This window comes from Oncorhynchus mykiss, chromosome 4 (assembly GCF_057628025.1).
Source record: "Oncorhynchus mykiss isolate SJ-2025 chromosome 4, ASM5762802v1, whole genome shotgun sequence".
NCBI classification, from domain to species: Eukaryota; Metazoa; Chordata; class Actinopteri; order Salmoniformes; family Salmonidae; genus Oncorhynchus; species Oncorhynchus mykiss.
In genome coordinates, this window is record NC_143025.1 from 37,674,578 (window position 1) to 37,696,750 (window position 22,173).

Genomic DNA, 22,173 nt, shown 5'->3' on the forward strand with positions numbered 1-22,173 from the left:
AAATTATTCAGCCCCCTTAAGTTAATACTTTGTAGCGCCACCTTTTGCTGCGATTACAGCTGTAAGTCGCTTGGGGTATGTCTCTATCAGTTTTGCACATCGAGAGACTGAAATGTTTTCCCATTCCTCCTTGCAAAACAGCTCGAGCTCAGTGAGGTTGGATGGAGAGCATTTGTGAACAGCAGTTTTCAGTTCTTTCCACAGATTCTCGATTGGATTCAGGTCTGGACTTTAACTTGGCCATTCTAACACCTGGATATGTTTATTTTTGAACCATTCCATTGTAGATTTTGCTTTATGTTTTGGATCATTGTCTTGTTGGAAGACAAATCTCCGTCCCAGTCTCAGGTCTTTTGCAGACTCCATCAGGTTTTCTTCCAGAATGGTCCTGTATTTGGCTCCATCCATCTTCCCATCAATTTTAACCATCTTCCCTGTCCCTGCTGAAGAAAAGCAGGCCCAAACCATGATGCTGCCACCACCATGTTTGACAGTGGGGATGGTGTGTTCAGGGTGATGAGCTGTGTTGCTTTTACGCCAAACATAACGTTTTGCATTGTTGCCAAAAAGTTACATTTTGGTTTCACCTGACCAGAGCACCTTCTTCCACATGTTTGGTGTGTCTCCCAGGTGGCTTGTGGCAAACTTTAAACAACACTTTTTATGGATATCTTTAAGAAATGTCTTTCTTCTTGTCACTCTCCCATAAAGGCCAGATTTGTGCAATATACGACTGATTGTTGTCCTATGGACAGAGTCTCCCACCTCAGCTGTAGATCTCTGCAGTTAATCCAGAGTGATCATGGGCCTCTTGGCTGCATCTCTGATCAGTCTTCTCCTTGTATGAGCTGAAAGTTTAGAGGGACGGCCAGGTCTTGGTAGATTTGCAGTGGTCTGATACTCCTTCCATTTCAATATTATCGCTTGCACAGTGCTCCTTGGGATGTTTAAAGCTTGGGAAATCTTTTTGTATCCAAATCCGGCTTTAAACTTCTTCACAACAGTATCTCGGACCTGCCTGGTGTGTTCCTTGTTCTTCATGATGCTCTCTGCGCTTTTAACGGACCTCTGAGACTATCACAGTGCAGGTGCATTTATACGGAGACTTGATTACACACAGGTGGATTGTATTTATCATCATTAGTCATTTAGGTCAACATTGGATCATTCAGAGATCCTCACTGAACTTCTGGAGAGAGTTTGCTGCACTGAAAGTAAAGGGGCTGAATCATTTTGCATGCCCAATTTTTCAGTTTTTGATTTGTTAAAAAAGTTTGAAATATCCAATAAATGTCGTTCCACTTCACGATTGTGTCCCACTTGTTGTTGATTCTTCACAAAAAAATACAGTTTTATATCTTTATGTTTGAAGCCTGAAATGTGGCAAAAGGTCGCAAAGTTCAAGGGGGCCGAATACTTTCGCAAGGCACTGTACTTTACATACTATGAGTCAATTGGATGGATTTCAAGGCCTACCTTCAAGCTCAGCGCGTCTTTGCTTGACATCATGGGAAAATCAAAAGAAATCAGCCAAGACCTCAGAAAAACAATTGTAGACCTCCACAAGTCTGGTTCATCTTTGGGAGCAATTTCCGAATCTTGAAGGTACCACGTTCATCTGTGCAAACAATAGTACGCAAGTATAAACACCATGGGACCACGCAGCCGTCATACTGCTCAGGAAGGATACGCGTTCTCTCTCCTAGAGATAAACGTAATTTCTTGCGAAAAGTGCAAATCAATCCCAGAACAATAGAAAAGGACCTTATGAAGATGCTGGAGGAAACAGGTACAACAATATCTATATCCACAGTAAAACAAGTCCTATATCGACATAACCTGAAAGGCAACTCAGCAAGGAAGAAGCCACTGCTCCAAAACCGCCATAGAAAAGCCAGACTACGGGTTGCAACTGCACATGTGGACAAAGATCGTATTTTTTGGAAAAATGACCTCTGGTCTGATGAAACAAAAATATACATTTTTGGCCATAATGACCATCGTTATGTTTGGAGGAAAAATGGGGAGGCTTGCAAGCCGAAGAACACCATCCCAACCGTGAGGCATGGGGGTGGCAGCATCATGTTGTGGGGGTGCTTTGCTGCAGGAGGGACTGGTGCACTTCACAAAATAGATGGCATTGAAGGAAGGAAAATTATGTGGATTTATTGAAGCAACATCTCAAGACATCAATCAGGAAGTTAAAGCTTGGTCACAAATGGGTCTTCCAAATGGACAATGACCCCAAGGATACTTCCAAAGTTGTGCAAAATGGCTTAAGGACAACAAAGTCAATGTATTGGAGTGGCCATCACAAAGCCCTGACCTCAATCCCATAGAATGTGTGGGCAGAACTGAAAAAGCATGAGCAAGCAAGGAGGCCTATAAACCTGACCCAGTTACACCAGCCTTGTCAGGAGAAATGGGGCAAAATTCACCCAACTTATTGTGTGAAGCTTGTGGAAGGCTACCCAACGTGTTTGACCCAAGTTAAACAATTTAAAGGCAATGCTAACAAATACCAATTGAGTGTATGTAAACTTCTGACCCACTGGGAATGTGATGAAAGAAATAAAAGCTGAAATAAATAATTCTCTCTACTATTATTCTGACATTTCATATTATATTATTTCTTTACATTTCATATAAAATAAAGTAGTGATCCTAACTGACCTAAGACAGGGAATATTTATTAGGATTAAATGTCAGGACTTGTGAAGAACTGAGTTTAAATGTATTTGGCTAAGGTATATGTAAACTTCCGACTTCAACTGTAGTAGCTGGGAGCTTGCGATGTGTTATACTTGTGAGCTTTGTTTATGACAGTTTGTGGTGGAACACATGAAAATTGCATGTGGGCCTACTTTCATAATTGTTTGGCGAGCTACTCATAGGTGGTCTGCGAGCTACCAGTAGCTCGCAATCGACCTGCTGGAGACCCTACCCAAGACCCACTCCAATCTGCATACCGCCCAAACAGATCCGAGGGCGACGCAATCTCAACTGCACTCTACACTGCCCTCACTCAGATAGATAAAAGGAATACCTATGTGAGAATGCTATTCATTGACTACAGATCAGCGTTCAACACCATTGTCCCCTCCAAGTTCCTCACCAAGCTTTGGATCCTGGGACTGAACAACTCCCTTTGCAACTGGATCCTGGACTTCCTTAAGGGCCGACCCCAGGTGGTGAGGGTAGGAAATATTACCTCCGTCACGCTGACCCTTAACACGGGGGCCCCACATGGGTTGTGCTAAGTCCCATCCTCTACTCCCCCGACACGACAGTGATCATGACGATGATAAGTATTCAGACCCTTTAGGCAGTACTTTGTTGAAGCACCTTTGGCAGCGATGACAGGATTGAGTCTTATTGACGCTACAAGCTTGGCACACCTGTATTTGGGGACTTCCTCCCATTCTTTGCAGATCCTCTCAAGCTCTGTCAGGTTGGATAGGGAGCGTTGCTGCACAGCTATTTTCAGGTCTCTCCAGAGATGTTAGATCGGGTTCAAGTCTGGGCTCTGGCTGGGCCTCTCATGGACATTCAGAGACTTGTCCCAAAGCCACTCTTGCATTGTCCTGGCTGTTGCTACTCTCTTTTTATCATATATGCATAGTCACTTTAACTATACATTAATGTACATACTACCTCAATTAGCCCGACTAACCGGTGCCCCCGCACATTGGCTACCCGGACTATCTGCATTGTGTCCCACCACCCAACCCCTCTTTACGCTACTGCTACTCTCTGTTGATCATATACGCGTAGTCACTTTAACCATATCTACATGTACTACCTCAATCAGCCCGACACAGTCTTTTTTAATGTTGTTTTTATTTCTTTACTTATCTATTGTTCACCTAATACCTTTTTTTACTTAAAAATTGCACTGTTGGTTAGAGCCTGTAAGTAAGTATTTCACTGTAAGGTTGTATTCTGTAAGGTTGTACCTGTTGTATTCGTTGGACGTGACAAATAAACTTTGATTTGATGGTGCCCGGTTTCCTCCGGATGTGACGCTTGACATTCAGGCCAAAGAGTTGAATCTTGGTTTCATCAGACCAGAGAATCTTGTTTCTCATGGTCTGAGAGGTCTTTAGATGCCTTTTGGGCAACTCCAAGTGGGCTGTCATGTGCCTTTTACTGAGGAGTGGCTTCCGTTTTTCCACTCTACCATAAAGTCCTGATTGGTGGAGAGCTGCAGAGATGGTTGTCCTTCTGGAAGCTTCTCCCATCTCCACAGAGGAACTCTAGAATTCTGTCAGAGTGAACATAGGGTTATTGGTCAACTCCCTGACCAAGGCCCTTCTCCCCCGATTCCTCAGTTTGGCCGGGCGGCCTGCTCTAGGAAGAGTCTTGGGGGTTCCAAACTTAATCTATTTAAGAATGATGGAGGCCACTGTGTTCTTGGGGACCTTCAATGCTGCAGACAGTTGTTTGTACCTTTCCCCAGATCTGTGCCTCGACACAATCCTGTCTCGGAGCCCTACAGACAATTCCTTCAACCTCATGGCTTTGTTTCTGATCTGTCAACTGTGGGGACCTTATATAGACAGGTGTGAGCCGTTCCAAATCATGTCCAATCAATTGAATTTACCACAGGCAGACTCCAATCAAGTTGTAGAAACATCTCAAGGATGATCAATGGAAACAGGATGCACCCGAGCTCAATTTTGAGGCTGTAATGTAAGAAAATGTGGAAAAAGTAAAGGAGTCTGAATACTTTCCGACGGCACTATATACAAATACCTAGCAGCCAACCTGCTTGCACTAATCCCATCTAATTAAACAAACATACTGTAACACACCAGCACGCTGTCAGCAACATTTACCTCCACACAAAACATACAGCTAAAGTGAAAGTATTGTTCTGTGTCATTGCACTGCATTTTCCAGTAACCTCAAAGAAGCTGGCAGCAAGTCACCATCAACATTACAGTGACATACTTTACACTAACTAACTCATTACATAATTACATTCAAAAGGTATTTTACTATTAACAAGAGGTATTATGAAGACCAATGTATGGTTAACTACAACATCATTCCCTGTAACGGTTACAGATACTTAGACAGCTACTACTTGCTATGACTGTGTTTTTTAAATCAACCACAGCTGAATGCACTGACTATGCTCTGGACAAGAGCATCTGCTAAATTATTAAAATGTAAATGTCTAAGGAAAACTTGCAAAGCACACTGCTGGGTATTATTCCAGTGAGCTCCGCCCTCAAACTGTTTGTATTCTGATCAAATGTGCCCTTGTTTGGGGACTAAGGTCATTAGAATAATAACCAGCAGTGTGTTTTACAAGTGTTCATTTTTACATTTACATTTTGATCATTTAGCAGACACTTGTATCCAGAGCGACTTACAGTCAATGTATTAAACTAAGGAAAACAATAATATACCACAGTCATAGCAAGTAAAAAGAGGATGTTACCATTACCGATAATGTTGTAGTTAAGCGGTCTACTTACAAATTTAGACTAAGTAAACAGACTATTAATAACACCTTCTTGGTATTGAATTAATTGAACCATGCGTTGCAATTTGCAACAGTCACCCGAACCTGACAGAGGGGTGTGCAGGGCTACTGCACAGCACTCATGGAAAGCGGGTCACAAGGCAGTCACAGTCCGCTGAGTACCTAGATACTACCGATTGCCATGAGTTAATAGGTCATGTAACTTAAGTGCGCTAATGTTACGCACCAACACCAAACTGCAGGCTATAGTCCTACAGGGATACAGTAAGGGTTCTCTAATAGAAACACACCTACCCGGGCACCCAGCTCAGTCCCTTCACAGAAAGAGAGACACATAGAACGCACCGTTCTTACTTACCTTGTTTCTCTGTGGGGAGCAGAATGGGGCTGAGTGTTTTGGACGCGACGCTGGAGCACGCTCCCCGTCCCTCTAGCAGGGCTTGCAGTGGTCGGGTCTCCCCGGGTTGGTGCTGACAAGTCAGCCCGGAGCCACAGCGCCCGGTGTACACTCCACACGCCTGACCCACCGCAAGGGCGCACGTCAGACAACACCCACAGCCAGGCTCCCTTACCCTGTCGGCGCAGTCTTTTGCCAGAGGCTTGCACTGCATGAGAGCCACGGTGTCACACGGCTCGCATCGGACCACCGTCCCCACGGTCTCCGCGAACCGTGTGAATGCAGCGAGCACGGCAGTGAGACAAAACAAGCATAGACCGGGCATTCTGCCGAAAAGCTGGTCACAAAGGGACAGTAGGCGAGTTGTCAACTAGGCTTACGGGGACTCTCCGTGTCAAAGAGTGCCGGATAGCCTTCTCCATCTATTTTATTTTACGTGAACTTGTTGTTTTATACAGGCTGAAAAAAACAGCCAACAAGTCACACCCTTCGTGTGAATAATGTAAACGGAGAGCCCGGATCTCGAGGTACCACGGACATCGACACACAGGCTCATGTAACCTATAACTCCTAAGTGTTTATTTATGTGTTTATTTACACATTGTCTGTCCTGCTTAGAGTGCATTTAGTCATTAGAAATTGATGTGACTTTCCATGCCTTTTATTCAGATCAGTGTTAGGAATGTCTGTCACCTTACCTACATTTCAGCACAAGTGAAGGACATTTGAGTCAATAAACATTTTCCATCATGGTGTTGTTGTTACTTGACTGTGTTGAGTTAATTTCCGCTATGTCTTTCAAAGTTAAAAAGATGGGGAGGTGCACCGTTATATTTCCCAATATGCTTTTTTTGCAGGTAGAATTATTAGAATAGCTTGATTTAATTGATTGATTAATTGATCTTATACTATACAAAGGATAAATAACTTATCAGTAAATAACTTACTGATTATAAATTACTGATTATCCAATCAGTAAGGGGTTGGATTTATTACACCCATTACTGAGGTGTTAGTCCAGTTTACATGGCATAGGTAGTCTTATTAGTTAAAAATATTGAACAGTAATTAAGATTTCCTTGTAAAATTGCTTGTTAAATTACTCTAATATCACTCATATGGGTTTGGGGATATAGAAATGCTCAGATTTTGAGTGAACATACTTTTTCTTGTGGCCAACTACCAGGAAGTTTGCAAAGACGGATTGATCAGTGCTGCCATGTTCGTGGTTTTCCTGCAAAAAAAATGGGCTACTTTGAAAATGATGTCGAGGGGGAAAATGTATTGGTCACGGGTTGTGGGCTTTCGGGCTATTTCTAAGTTGCACGGTGGGCCGCCAATGCATTACTCTTAAACATAAATATATTTCCATGTGACCTGCTCCTGAGTGAGACAGGCTGTTGCTGAGTGAGTGAGTGAGTAGTAGTAGTAGTAGGAGGAGGAGTAGAGAGAGAGAGAGAGAGAGAGAGAGAGAGAGAGAGAGAGAGAGAGAGAGAGAGAGAGAGAGAGAGAGAGAGAGAGAGAGAGAGAGAGAGAGAGAGAGAGAGAGAGAGAGTTGAGAGGCCGCAGTAGGCAGACATGGCTCTCAAGAGAAGACAGGTTATGTGCACACTGCCCACAAAATGAGGTGGAAACTGAGCTGCACTTCCTAACCTCCTGCCCAATGTATGACCATATTAGAGACGCATATTTTCCCCAGATTACACACAAAGAATTCGAAAACAAACCCAAACTCCCATATCTACTGGGTGAAATACCACAGTGTGCCATCACAGCAGCAAGATTTGTGACCTGTTGCCACAAGAAAAGGGCAACCAGTGAAGAACAAACACTATTGTAAATACAACCCACATTTATGCTTATTTATTTTCCCTTGTGTACTTTAACCATTTGTCCATTGTTACAACACTGTATATATATATAATATGACATTTGTAATGTCTTTATTGTTTTGAAACTTCTGTATGTGTAATGTTTACTGTTCATTTTTATTGTTTATTTCACTTTGGTATATTATCTACCTCACTTGCTTTGGCAATGTTAACACATGTTTCCCATGCCAATAAAGCCCCTTGAATTGAAATTGAATTGAATTGAAAGAGAGAGCACTACAGTTATTGGCTGAGTCAGTGAGCGAGATGAGAGAGAGCAGCACGTTCGCACGTTGTGTCAACTTTTTACCAGTTGGAGGAAGGCTATTTAGATCGTCCTTATGGAGACACCTATTTCCAAACCTTTTTCCATGAAACATATTAATACTATATAACTGATGCACATCAAGAAATAATGGAGACAAAGCACTGGAAAACTACTTTGGGCACACTAGAGCGCAACGCACTGGAAAACGACTTTGGGCACACTAGAGCGCAAAGCACTGGAAAACGACTTTGGGCACACTAGAGCGCAAAGCACTGGAAAACGACTTTGGGCACACTAGAGCGCATTACATAATCGGAGGTGGTTTAAGCTGCATTCTAATGTTGAATGCTTAAAGAAATCGGTATCAAGCGAAGTGTTTTATGTGTGCTCATTTCTTGGGTCTTGGGGGCTGCTGGAGTGGAAATTTGAAATGGAAGTTTTGGAACTCCCTTACGTGGTTATTTTTGTATGGGGAAAAGTCCTCAATAAACGGACAGGCTAAATATGGAGAATAATACATTTGCCTCTGTTGTCCATCAAGTAGCCTATTAAGGTAAATGCCATTGTATGCTACCATTTGATACAATACATATGTTGAAATTACGATATCATTAGAGTTGCAAATCAATTTGTGCCACTTCTGCAGCCTACCTGGAGCTGGCAAACCAATTTAATACATAGCCTATAACTTCAGTTTATTGTTGTTGTAGCCTTGTGTTATTATGAACGCATTCGATTGATGGTAACAGTAGTCTGCTTTTAAGCTACACGTAAAACACATTTAAAAAAATAAACACTGGCTGTTGTTTAAGCATATTCAGTTCATATACATATTATTAATATTTGATTCAGTGATTGAAATTATGACCCCATCCTCAGTAGCCTATTCCAGCAGGCTATTGGGGAAACAAGCACTTCTTACTGCGAAATGGCCTCGCTATTCATGTTGAATAAATTAGTATGTTCATTTGAACTAAGCAAGCTGCTAAATCGTTCAGTTTACATCTTGCCTACATCTTGTCTAGGCTACTGTAGACTATTTGAAATGAGATATAGGCCTATCAGGGGCTGTGGGCTACTTGCCTTTATCTAAACAAACTATAGCAACATTTTCTAAGAATTATAAACCCAGATTTTAGACTGTAGCCTATGCCTATTGAATTGACTAGTCAATCTCGCAAATGGGCTATTTTTAACGGTTTGTAGTCTTCACATCTGACACATAATGACAGCACAATTGCCAGCAAATAGCCTAACATTCGTTTTTTTTTAATGTTAATCCAAATGTTTCTTGCTCAGAGATTTCGAGATCCTCCGTCCAACTTCCATCACTCTCCTGTATGATTTAGCTATAGTCAAGCACTTGCTCAAAGGGGATGTATTTACAACTATAAACCTGGTTCGAGCCCTGAATGCTGATTGTCTCAAAGCCGTGGTATATCAGACCATATACCACAGGTATGACAAACCATTACTTTTTACTGTTGTAATTGCATTGGTAACCAGTTTATAATAGCATAAGGCACCCTGAGGGTTTGTGGTATATGGCTAATATACCACGGCTAATGGCTGTATCCAGGCATTCCTCATTGCATCACGCTTAAGAACAGCCCTTAGCTGTGGTATATTGGGCATTTACCATACCCCCTTGTGCCTCATTGTTTAACCATCCATTGATGGGAAATGATCTGGCAGGTTTAATAAGACAAATTATCTTTGCTCTTGTCACATATTCAAATTAATTTATTACATCATGTCATTGCTTCAATATTTATTATTTTGAGGAAACCCGAACACTGCTTCTAACATCGTTAAATGGTTTATTGAATACAGTGCATTCGGAAAGTATTCAGACCCCTTGACTCTTTCCACATTTTGTTACGTTACAGCCTTATTCCAAAGTTGATTAAATAAAAAAATGCACTAATAAAAACAGAAAAACCCTTTACTATGAGACTCGAAATTGAGCTCAGGTGCATCCTGCTTCCATTGATCATCTTTGAGATGTTTTTACAACTTGATTGGAGTCCACCTGTGGTAAATTTATTTGATTGGACATGATTTGGAAAGGCACACATTTGTCTATATAAGGTCCCACCGTTGACAGGGTACATCAGAGCAAAAGGTCCGCAAGAACAAAGGTCCAACCTCCATCATTCTTAAATGGAAGAAGTTCGGAACCACCAAGACTCTTCCTAGAGCTGGCCGCCTGGCCAAACTGAGCAATAGGGGGGAAGGGCCTTGGTCAGGGAGGTGATCAAGAACCCAGTGGTCACTCTGACAGAGCTCTAGAGTTCCTCTGTGGAGATGGGAGAACATTCCAGAAGGACAACCATTTCTGCAGCACTCCACCAATCAGGCCTTTATGGTAGAAGAGAGCGCACTTGGAGTTTGTCAGAAGGAACCTAAAGGACTCTCAGACCATGAGAAACATGATTCTCTAGTCTGATGAAACCAAGATTGAACTCTTTGGCTTGAATGCCAAGCATCACGTATGGAGGAGACCTGGCACCATCAGCGGCAGGGACTGGGAGACTAGTCAGGATCAAAGGAAAGATGAACAGAGCAAAGTAGCGAGAGATCCTTGATGAAAACCTGCTCCTCATGTCCTCAGACTGGGGCAAAGGTTCACCTTTTAACAGGATAAGCACATAGCCAAGACAATGCGTTAATGGCTTCTGAACGAGTTTCAGATTTTTTACATTTATTTTATTTCACCTTTATTTAACCAGGTAGGCCAGGGGGCAGTTGTTGTTGGGAGTGGGGAATCAGGGACAGTAAAGGGCAGGGAGGAGCGATCAGAGGGAGTAATGGACGGGTGGAGTGTATGGTGAGGGGTCTGGGAGAGAGATGGATTCTCTCAGGGGATAGGGGATTTAGAAGGTCTTGTTTCCAAAAATGAAATAAAATCTAAATAAAATGTTATGTCACATGTGCCGAATACAACAGGTATAACAGGTAAACCTTACAGTGAAATGCTTACTTAACCAATAATGCAGTTTAAGAAAAACAAGAGTTAAGAATATATTTACAAAATTTAAGTAGAAAAAGTAACACAATAAAATAACAATAACGAGGCTATATATACACAAGGGGTACTGGTACCGAGTCAACGTGCGGTGGTAGAGGATAGTTGAGGTAATTTGTACATGTAAGTAGGGGTAAAGTGGCTATGCATAGATGATAAACAGCGAGTAGCAGCAGTGTAAAAAAGGGGGGAGGGGCTCAATGAAAATAGTCCAGGAAGCCATTTGATTAGCTGTTCAGCAGTATTATGGCTTGGGGGTAGCAGCTGATAAGGAGCCTTTTGGACGTAGACCTGGCGCTCCGTTACCACTTGCCGTGCGGTAGCAGAGAGAACAGTCAATAACTAGGGTGGTTGGAGTCGTTGGCATTTTTTAGGACCTTCCGCCTGGTATAGAGGTCCTGGATGGCAGGAATCTTGGCCCCAGTGAATTACTGGGCCACACCTACTACCCTCTGTAGCTCCTTAAGGTTGGATGCTGAGAAGTTGCTATATCAGGTGGTGATGCAACCAGTGCTCTCGAAGGTGCAGCTGTAGAACTTTTAGGATCTAAGGTCTAAGGATCTTGAGCTTCAAGATCTTCGACCTGCTCCACTACAACCCCGTCGATGAGAATGGGGGCGTGCTCAGCCCTCCTTTTTGTGTAGTCCACGATCATCACCTTTGTCTTGATCACGTTGCGGGAGAGGCTGTTGCCCTGGTACTCTGACCTCCCTATAGTCTGTCTCATCATTGTCGGTGATCATGCCTACCACCATTGTGTAGTCGGCAAAGTTAACTTCTTGGTGACAGGGGGCAGTATTTTCCCGTCCGGATGAAATGCATGCCCAAATTCAACTGCCTGCTACTCATCCCCAGAAGATAAGATATGCATTTTATTGGATAGAAAAAACTCTGACGTTTCTAATACAGTTTGAATGATGTCTGTGAGTATAACAGAACTCGTATGCCAGGCAAAAACCTGAGAAATAATCCAACCAGGAAGTGGGAAATCTGAGGTTTGTAGGTTTTCAAGTCTTTGCCTATCCAATATACAATGTAAAATTTGGTGTGATTGCACTTCCTAAGGCTTTCACTAGATGCCAACAGTCTTTAGAACCTTGTTACATGCTTCTACTGTGAAGGGGGAGCGAATAAGAGCTGTTTGAGTCAGGTGTCTGGCAGAATGCCATGAACTAAAGACAAAGACAAAGGAATTGTCCGGTTGGAATATTATTGAAGATTTATGATTAAAACACCCTAAAGACTGATTCCATACATCGTTTGACATGTTTCTATGAACTGTAATAGAACTGTCGTCTGAACTAAGTGCCTGCGCCTTGTGAATTTGGATTTGTGAACTAAACGAGCAAACAAAAAGGAGGTAGTTGGACATAAATTATGGACTTTATGGAACAAAACAAACATTTATTGTGGAACTGGGATTGCTGGGAGTGCATTCCGATGAAGATCATCAAAGGTAAGTGAATATTTATAATGCTATTTCTGACTTCTGTTGACTCCACAACATGGCGGGTATCTGTATGGCTTGTTTTGGTGTCTGAGCACTGTACTAAGATTATTGCATGGTGTGCTTTTTCCGTAAAGCTTTTTTGAAATCTGACAGCGGTTGCATTATTAAGGAGAAGTATATCTTTAATTCCATGTATAACACTTGTATTTTCATTAACATTTATGATGAGTATTTCTGTAAATTGATGTGGCTCTCTGCAAAATAACCGGATGTTTTGGAAGCAAAACATACCTGAACATAACGCGCCAATGTAAACTCAGATTTTTGAATATAAATATGAACTTTATCGAACAAAACATACACGTCTTGTGTAACATGAAGTCCTATGAGTGTCATCTGATGAAGATCATCAAAGGTTACTGATTAATTTTATCTCTATTTCTGCTTTTTGTGACTCCTCTCTTTGGCTGGAAAAATGGATGTGTTTTTCTGTGACTTGGCGCTGACCTAACATAATCGCATGGTATGCTTTTGTCGTAAAGCCTTTTTGAAATCGGACACTGTGGTGGGATTAACAACAAGTTTATCTTGAAAATGGTGTAAAATACTTGTATGTTTGAGGAATTTTAATTATGAGATTTCTGTTTGGCGCCCTAAACTTTCACTGGCTGTTGTCAAATCGATCCCGTTAACCGGATTTCAGATGTAAGAAGTTAAAAGTCTTACTCACATCTCTCATGCATGCTTCAGTGTTGCTTGCCTCGAAGCACGCTTAGAAGTCATTTAGCTTGTCTGGTAGGCTCGTTTCACTGGGCAACTCACGGCTGGGCTTCCCTTTGTAGTCTGTAATAGTTTGCAAGCACTGCCACATCCAACCAGCATCAGAGCCGGTGTAGTAGGATTCCATCTTAGTCCTGTGTTGACGCTTTGCCTGTATGATGATTCATCGGAGGGCATAGCGTGATTTCTTCTAAGCGTCCGGGTTAGAGTCCCTCTCCTTGAAAGCGGCAGCTCTACTGTTTAGCTAAGTACGGATGTTGCCTGTAATCCATGGCTTCTGTTTGGGGTATGTACGTACGGTCACTGTGGGATGACGTTATCGATGCACTTATTGATGAAGCCGGTGACTGAAGTGGTTCACCCCTCAATGCCATCGGATGAATCCTAAAACATATTCTAGTCTGTGCTAGAAAAACAGTCCTTTAACTTAGCATCTGCGTCCTCTGACCACTTCTGTATTGAGAGAGTCACTTCCTGCTTTAATTTTAGCTTGTAAGCAGGAATCAGGAGGATAGAATTATGGTCAGATTTGCAATTGGAGGGCGAGGGAGAGCTTTGTACACGTCTCTGTGTGTGAAGTAAAGGTGGTCTAAATGACGTGCTTGTAGAAATTAGGTGAAACAGATTAAAATTACGAATAATATAGGTGAAAACTGTCTTGGTAGATATTGTAGTCTTCAGCTTATCATGAGGTACTCTACCTCAGGCGAGCAATACCTCGAGACTTCTTTAGTACTAGACATCACGCACCATCTTTTACTGACCAATAGACACACACCTCCACCCCTTGTCTTACCAGATGTAGCTGCTCAGTCCTGTAGATGCACCAAAAACCCTGCCAGCTCTATATTATCCATGTCGCCGTTCAGCCACAACTCTGTGTAACATAAGATATTACAGTTTTTAATGTCCCGTTGGTAGGATACTCTCGAATGGAGCTCATCTAGTTCATTTTCCAATGATTGCACTTTGGCCAATAGAACGGATGGTACAGTGCCTTGCGAAAGTATTCGGCCCCCTTGAACTTTGCGACCTTTAGCCACATTTCAGGCTTCAAACATAAAGATATAAAACTGTATTTTTTTGTGAAGAATTAACAACAAGTGGGACACAATCATGAAGTGGAACGACATTTATTGGATATTTCAAACTTTTTTATTAACAAATCAAAAACTGAAAAATTGGGCGTGCAAAATTATTCAGCCCCTTTACTTTCAGTGCAGCAAACTCTCTCCAGAAGTTCAGTGAGGATCCCTGAATGATCCAATGTTGACCTAAATGACTAATGATGATAAATACAATCCACCTGTGTGTAATCAAGTCTCCGTATAAATGCACCTGCACTGTGATAGTCTCAGAGGTCCGTTAAAAGCGCAGAGAGCATCATGAAGAACAAGGAACACACCAGGCAGGTCCGAGATACTGTTGTGAAGAAGTTTAAAGCCGGATTTGGATACAAAAAGATTTCCCAAGCTTTAAACATCCCAAGGAGCACTGTGCAAGCGATAATATTGAAATGGAAGGAGTATCAGACCACTGCAAATCTACCAAGACCTGGCCGTCCCTCTAAACTTTCAGCTCATACAAGGAGAAGACTGATCAGAGATGCAGCCAAGAGGCCCATGATCACTCTGGATGAACTGCAGAGATCTACAGCTGAGGTGGGAGACTCTGTCCATAGGACAACAATCAGTCGTATATTGCACAAATCTGGCCTTTATGGAAGAGTGGCAAGAAGAAAGCCATTTCTTAAAGATATCCATAAAAAGTGTCGTTTAAAGTTTGCCACAAGCCATCTGGGAGACACACCAAACACGTGAAAGAAGGTGCTCTGGTCAGATGAAACCAGAATTGAACTTTTTGGCAACAATGCAAAATGTTATGTTTGGCGTAAAAGCAACACAGCTCATCACCCTGAACACACCATCCCCACTGTCAAACATGGTGGTGCCAGCATCATGGTTTGGGCCTGCTTTTCTTCAGCAGGGACAGGGAAGATGGTTAAAATTGATGGGAAGATGGATGGAGCCAAATACAGGACCATTCTGGAAGAAAACCTGATGGAGTCTGCAAAAGACCTGAGACTGGGACGGAGATTTGTCTTCCAACAAGACAATGATCCAAAACATAAAGCAAAATCTACAATGGAATGGTTCAAAAATAAACATATCCAGGTGTTAGAATGGCCAAGTCAAAGTCCAGACCTGAATCCAATCGAGAATCTGTGGAAAGAACTGAAAACTGCTGTTCACAAATGCTCTCCATCCAATCTCACTGAGCTCGAGCTGTTTTGCAAGGAGGAATGGGAAAAAATGTCAGTCTCTCGATGTGCAAAACTGATAGAGACATACCACAAGCGACTTACAGCTGTAATCGCAGCAAAAGGTGGCGCTACAAAGTATTAACTTAAGGGGGCTGAATAATTTTGCACGCCCAATTTTTCAGTTTTTGATTTGTTAAAAAAGTTTGAAATATCCAATAAATGTCGTTCCACTTCATGATTGTGTCCCACTTGTTGTTGATTCTTCACAAAAAAATACAGTTTTATATCTTTATGTTTGAAGCCTGAAATGTGGCAAAAGGTCGCAAAGTTCAAGGGGGCCGAATACTTTCGCAAGCCAGTGTAGAGGCAGTTTCTCCACTCACCAACAAATTCTCACAAGACATCCTGACCTCCATCTTTTCTTCATGCAAATGACAGGGATTTGGGCAGTATATCCTTCGCATCATACTCATTCAAGAAATTGCCAAGAAATAATGTGCAACAATACAATCCCACAGGTTCAAAATAGTACCCGGGAAAAAAATGCATGACGCGTCACAAAATAACGTAATGAACAATTTCACACACAGACATGGGGGGGAACAGAGGGTTAAATACCCGGCAAGTAATGAGGGAACTGTAAACCAGGTGTGTGGGAAAACAAGACAAAACAAATGGAAAATGAAAGGTGGAAAGGTGGCTGAAAGACCGGTGACGCCGAAAGCCGCCCGAACAAGGAGAGGAACCGACTTCAGCAGAAGTCGTGACACACACATTATTGTATTTTTCTTGTCCATATTGAATACATAATTTTAACAATCACAGTGTAGGTTGGAAAGAGTATGTGAACCACTAGGCTAATGACTTTTCCTTAGAGTCAGGAGTCAGCTAACCTAGAGTCAAATCAATGAGATGAGATTGGAGATGTTGGTTAGAGCTGCCCTGCCCTATAAAAAACACTCACAGAGTTTGCTATTCACAAGAAGCATTGCCTGATGTGAACCAAGCCTCGAACAAAAGAGATCTCAGAAGACCTAAGATTAAGAATTGTTGCCCTGCATAAAGTTGGAAAGAATTACAGAAGTATCTCTAAAAGTCAGTCCACTGTAAGACTAATTGTCTATAAATGGAGAAATTTCAGCACTGCTGCTACGCTCCCTGGGAGTGGCTGTCCTGCAAAGATGAATGCAAGAGCACAGCGCAGAATGCTCAACGAGGTTAAGAATAACCCTAGAGTGTCAGCTAAAGCCTTACAGAAATATCTGGAAGATGCTTACATCTTTGTTGACTAGTCTACACTATGTAAATCACTAAACAAGAATTGTGTTCATGGAAGGACACCATGGAAGATGCCAGTGCTGTCAAAATAAACATTGCTGCACATCTGTAGTTTGCAAAAGAGCACCTGGATGTTCCACAGCGCTACTGCCAACATATTCTGTGGACAGATGAATCTAAAGTTGTGTTGTTTGGAAGGAACACACAACACTATGTGTGGAGAAAACATCTCACAGCACACCAACATCAAAACCTCATCCCAACTGTAAACTATAGTGGAGGGAGCGTCATGGTTTGGGGCTGCTTTGCTGCCTCAGGCCCGGGACAGCTTGCTATCATCGCCGAAAAAATGAATTCCCAAGTTTATCAAGACATTTTGCAGGAGAATGTAAGGCTCTCTGTCCGCCAATTGAAGCTCAACAGAAGTTAGGTGATGCAACAGGACAACAACCCAAAAGACAGAAGTAAATCAACAACAGAATGACTTGAATTTTCTGCTAATCATCTACAGGTTATGTTTTAGATGATCCATTTCTAATTATTTTCGAACAAGTTTTATTTTCTAGCAACAGTTTGAATTGAGGTGTGTGCCGCCTCCTCATTCATTCACATAGAAGTAGTCCATTTCACTGTTGTGGACAATTTATGTTTGAGGGTTTACAGAGCCGAGAGCCCAAGGACTTCCCCTGTGTTTCCCAGGATCAAGTATGCAGACGTGTACAAACTATTTTTCCCCTGGCACATTTCCTGGCTGACGCTAGCATTGTCTTCAATGTTATTTTCCTTACTAATAATAACTTTGGGCATGTGTGCGTTCTTATCAAAGTAAGTGCCTTATTTTCTGTATATCATGTTGTCGTTTAAACTGTAGCATACCGTATGTAAGTATGTATGTCTGTATGCACAGTGTGTAACAATATTTCGTATTTCGAGTTTTATTCACATTTTCAAGTACCGGTGACAAATCATGCATTCTGATTATTGCAAAGATTTTAGTGGACACATATGTTGTGTGTAAAATACTTTTTTGAAGGTTGTACTATGATTAGCTAATGCTAAGCTATTTGCCAGCTATGTGTGGCCCCATGTTTGTTGACATGATACAATGGGAGTCATGCAAACGTCTGTCAGACCAAAGATGTTATAACAAAATGAGGTGAAGGGATGGTTCACACATCTTTCAAGTAAACTTCCCGGAAGTGAATGAAGAGAAGTAAATGATGGTAGACGACACACCCCTTCAACATGCATACTGCGAACAGACCAAACTCATCTTGTCTCCTCTTCTTATCTTTGTTGGTGGTGCGCACAAACAACAAATCGTCGGATTACTTTTGATTTTTAAAAAGTGTTTTACTCAATTATTACGATCAATGGTGAGCTCACACCTTGACGTGATGAATTGTAAATTGTAAATGCTATTAGCTAATTTGTATTATGGTTTCTGTCAGCCGAGAGTTAGCGAAATATGACCGCTGTGTTATGTCAATCTTTCCCCAGTTAGCACTAGGACTAATGTAGCCTACATTTTCCAGTTTGTGTTATGCTGTCGCTACTTCCGTGAATGTCTCAACAGTGCATGCAAAAATAAACTGGGACAAAACATTGCATGTAAAAATTATCTAGGACAAAACATTGTAAAGACTGTGTTTGTGCAAAATGTTTCTGTGACAAAACAGTGTGGCCAGCTGAAATGCCGACTGTTGTGTTAATCGAAACTGGACGTTTTAAATATTCATTCTAATCACACTGGTTTCGGCGTACGCTGCATGGACCACTGTAGAATGATCACACCCATGTGTTGGTACGTCTCAAAGGGTTAAATGGCCTATTAATGTATAATAAAGATAACCTTTCATATTAAACAGCTACAGTGCTGTTCTTTATTTAAACCCATTTAGCATTGTTCACACCCTCTAAAGTCTTAGACCCACCCATCTCTTAAAGAATTCACAATGGAACGTGTTCTCTGGAGTGATGAATCACACTTAACCATCTGGCAGTCCGATGGACAAATCTGAGTTTGGCGGATGTCAGGAGAATGCTACCTGCCCCAATGCATAGTGCCAACTGTAAAGTTTGGTGGAGGAGGAATAATGGACTGAGGGTGTTTTTGATGGTTCTGGCTAGGACCCTTAGTTCCAGTGAGGGAAATCTTAATGCTACAGCATACAAAAACATTCTAGACAATTCCGTGCTTCCAACTTTGTGGAAACAGTTTGGGGAAGGCCCTGTTTCAGATTGACAATGCCCCTGTGAACAAAGCAAGGTCTATACAGAAATTATTTGTCTAGATTGGTCTGGAAGAACTTGACTGGCCTGCACTGAGCCCTGACTTCAACCCAATCAAACACCTTTGGGATGATTTGGAACACCGACTGAGAGACAGGCCTAATTGCCCAACATCAGTGCCTGACCAAGTTTTGTATGGATTATGTGTATGGATTCTGATGATTCACGGCAGACTGAAACACTTTCAAAATAATCCTTCCCACTCAGCTTCAACCAGTCCAGACCGCTTAAGCTACGGAAGGCAGAGCTGTGTCAATTACAGCAGTTGTATTCAGAACAACACTGGTATTGAAAGCTTTAGCTACACTTTGCATACATTCCATTATGAAAATATAAGTAAATCTAATAGGTCTTTTAAACATCCGTGGTGGCAAAGAGCCATTTTAGAGAGAAGCCTTGAGTGACAGAATGGACAATTTTCCTTGTGAATGTCCCAGCCAACTCATTACTCAACCAATCATGCTGAGGCAAGATTCTGTATATCCTTTACGAGTTTTTTATTAAGGCATATGAAAGTTCACATCCTCTAGAAGGCATTTCTGCAAAAAAAATACATTTTGATGATTTTTTTTTTTTACATTCAAATTCCTCTCCTGTGAAGTAGTAATGTGCGACATACAGTGCCTTGCGAAAGTATTCGGCCCCCTTGAACTTTGCGACCTTTTGCCACATTTCAGGCTTCAAACATAAAGATATAAAACTGTATTTTTTTGTGAAGAATCAACAACAAGTGGGACACAATCATGAAGTGGAACGACATTTATTGGATATTTCAAACTTTTTTAACAAATCAAAAACTGAAAAATTGGGCGTGCAAAATTATTCAGCCTCCTTAAGTTAATACTTTGTAGCGTCACCTTTTGCTGCGATTACAGCTGTAAGTTCCTTGGGGTATGTCTCTATCAGTTTTGCACATCGAGAGACTGAATTTTTTTCCCATTCCTCCTTGCAAAACAGCTCGAGCTCAGTGAGGTTGGATGGAGAGCATTTGTGAACAGCAGTTTTCAGTTCTTTCCACAGATTCTCGATTGGATGCAGGTCTGGACTTTGACTTGGCCATTCTAACACCTGGATATGTTTATTTTTGAACCATTCCATTGTAGATTTTGCTTTATGTTTTGGATCATTGTCTTGTTGGAAGACAAATCTCCGTCCCAGTCTCAGGTCTTTTGCAGACTCCATCAGGTTTTCTTCCAGAATGGTCCTGTATTTGGCTCCATCCATCTTCCCATCAATTTTAACCATCTTCCCTGTCCCTGCTGAAGAAAAGCAGGCCCAAACCATGATGCTGCCACCACCATGTTTGACAGTGGGCATGGTGTGTTCAGGGTGATGAGCTGTGTTGCTTTTACGCCAAACATAACGTTTTGCATTGTTGCCAAAAAGTTCAATTTTGGTTTCATCTGACCAGAGCACCTTCTTCCACGTTTGGTGTGTCTCCCAGGTGGCTTGTGGCAAACTTTAAACGACACTTTTTATGGATATCTTTAAGAAATGGCTTTTTTCTTGCCACTCTTCCATAAAGGCCAGATTTGTGCAATATACGACTGATTGTTGTCCTATGGACAGAGTCTCCCACCTCAGCTGTAGATCTCTGCAGTTCATCCAGAGTGATCATGGGCCTCTTGGCTGCATCTCTGATCAGTCTTCTCCTTGTATGAGCTGAAAGTTTAGAGGGACGGCCAGGTCTTGGTAGATTTGCAGTGGTCTGATACTCCTTCCATTTCAATATTATCGCTTGCACAGTGCTCCTTGGGATGTTTAAAGCTTGGGAAATCTTTTTGTATCCAAATCCGGCTTTAAACTTCTTCACAACAGTATCTCGGACCTGCCTGGTGTGTTCCTTGTTCTTCATGATGTTCTCTGCGCTTTTAACGGACCTCTGAAACTATCACAGTGCAGGTGCATTCATACGGAGACTTGATTACACACAGGTGGATTGTATTTATCATCATTAGTCATTTAGGTCAACATTGGATCATTCAGAGATCCTCACGGAACTTCTGGAGAGAGTTTGCTGCACTGAAAGTAAAGGGGCTGAATAATTTTGCACGCCCAATTTTTCAGTTGTTGATTTGTTAAAAAAGTTTGAAATATCCAATAAATGTTGTTCCACTTCATGATTGTGTCCCACTTGTTGTTGATTCTTCATAAAAAAATACAGTTTTATATCTTTATGTTTGAAGCCTGAAATGTGGCAAAAGGTCGCAAAGTTCAAGGGGGCCGAATACTTTCGCAAGGCACTGTATGCCCACCTTTCTGTAACGGGGTCACATTTGTTGCACCCGTTAGTGAGAGACCAGTTCCAATTTAAGTGATGGATGGTAGTAGTTCTCTAACAGTTAAATGTACAGTTCAAGTTAGAAGTTTACATACACCTTAGCCAAATACATTTAAACTTAGCCAAGACCTCAGAAAAAAGAATTGTAGACCTCCACAAGTCTGGTTCAATCTTGGGAGCAATTTCCTGAAGGTACCACGTTCATCAAGTATAAACACCATAGTACCACACAGCCGTCATACCGCTCAGGAAGGAGACGCGTTTTGTCTTCGAGAGATGAACGTACTTTGGTGCGAAAAGTGCAAATCAATCCCAGAACAACAGCAAAGGACCTTGTGAAGATGCTGGAGGTGTCACAGCCGTCGAAAGAACGGGACCAAAGTACAGCGTTGTGAGCGTACATTTTTCCTTTATTTAAAATGAGTCCAACAAAACAATAACCATAAAAAAACGACCCTGAAGCTTAAGGACTATAGTGCCACAAACAAAGACAACTTCCCACACAGAAAGGAGGGAAAAGGGCTACCTAAGTATGGTTCCCAATCAGAGACAATGATCGACAGCTGTCCCTGATTGAGAACCATACCCGGCCAAAACAAAGAAATACAAAAAACATAGAAAATAGAACATAAAATGCCCAACCAAATCAAACCCTGACCAAACCAAAAATAGAGACATAAAAAGCTCTAAGGTCAGGGCGTGACAGGAGGAAACGGGTACAAAAGTATCTATATTGTCACGAAAGTGAGGAGAGACGGACCAAGGCGCAGC

At 41.8% G+C, this 22,173-nt stretch overlaps 1 protein-coding gene across 3 annotated transcripts in view; it reads right to left on the reverse strand.

Annotated features, from left to right (window-relative positions):
• LOC110521771 (insulin-like growth factor-binding protein 3) overlaps positions 1–22,173 on the reverse strand; it is a 91,253-nt gene that overhangs the window by 63,488 nt on the left and 5,592 nt on the right. Inside the window, exon 1 of one of the 3 annotated variants that reach the window (XM_021599618.3) lies at positions 5,853–6,324. The exons of 1 other annotated variant lie outside the window; for it this stretch is intronic. In XM_021599618.3, the coding sequence (XP_021455293.3) occupies positions 5,853–6,216 (364 nt within the window). In that variant the 5' untranslated portion in view covers positions 6,217–6,324. Of the gene's footprint in view, positions 1–5,852; positions 6,375–22,173 lie in introns of those variants that run through there. One more of the 3 variants, XM_090231940.1, reaches the window with a different exon arrangement.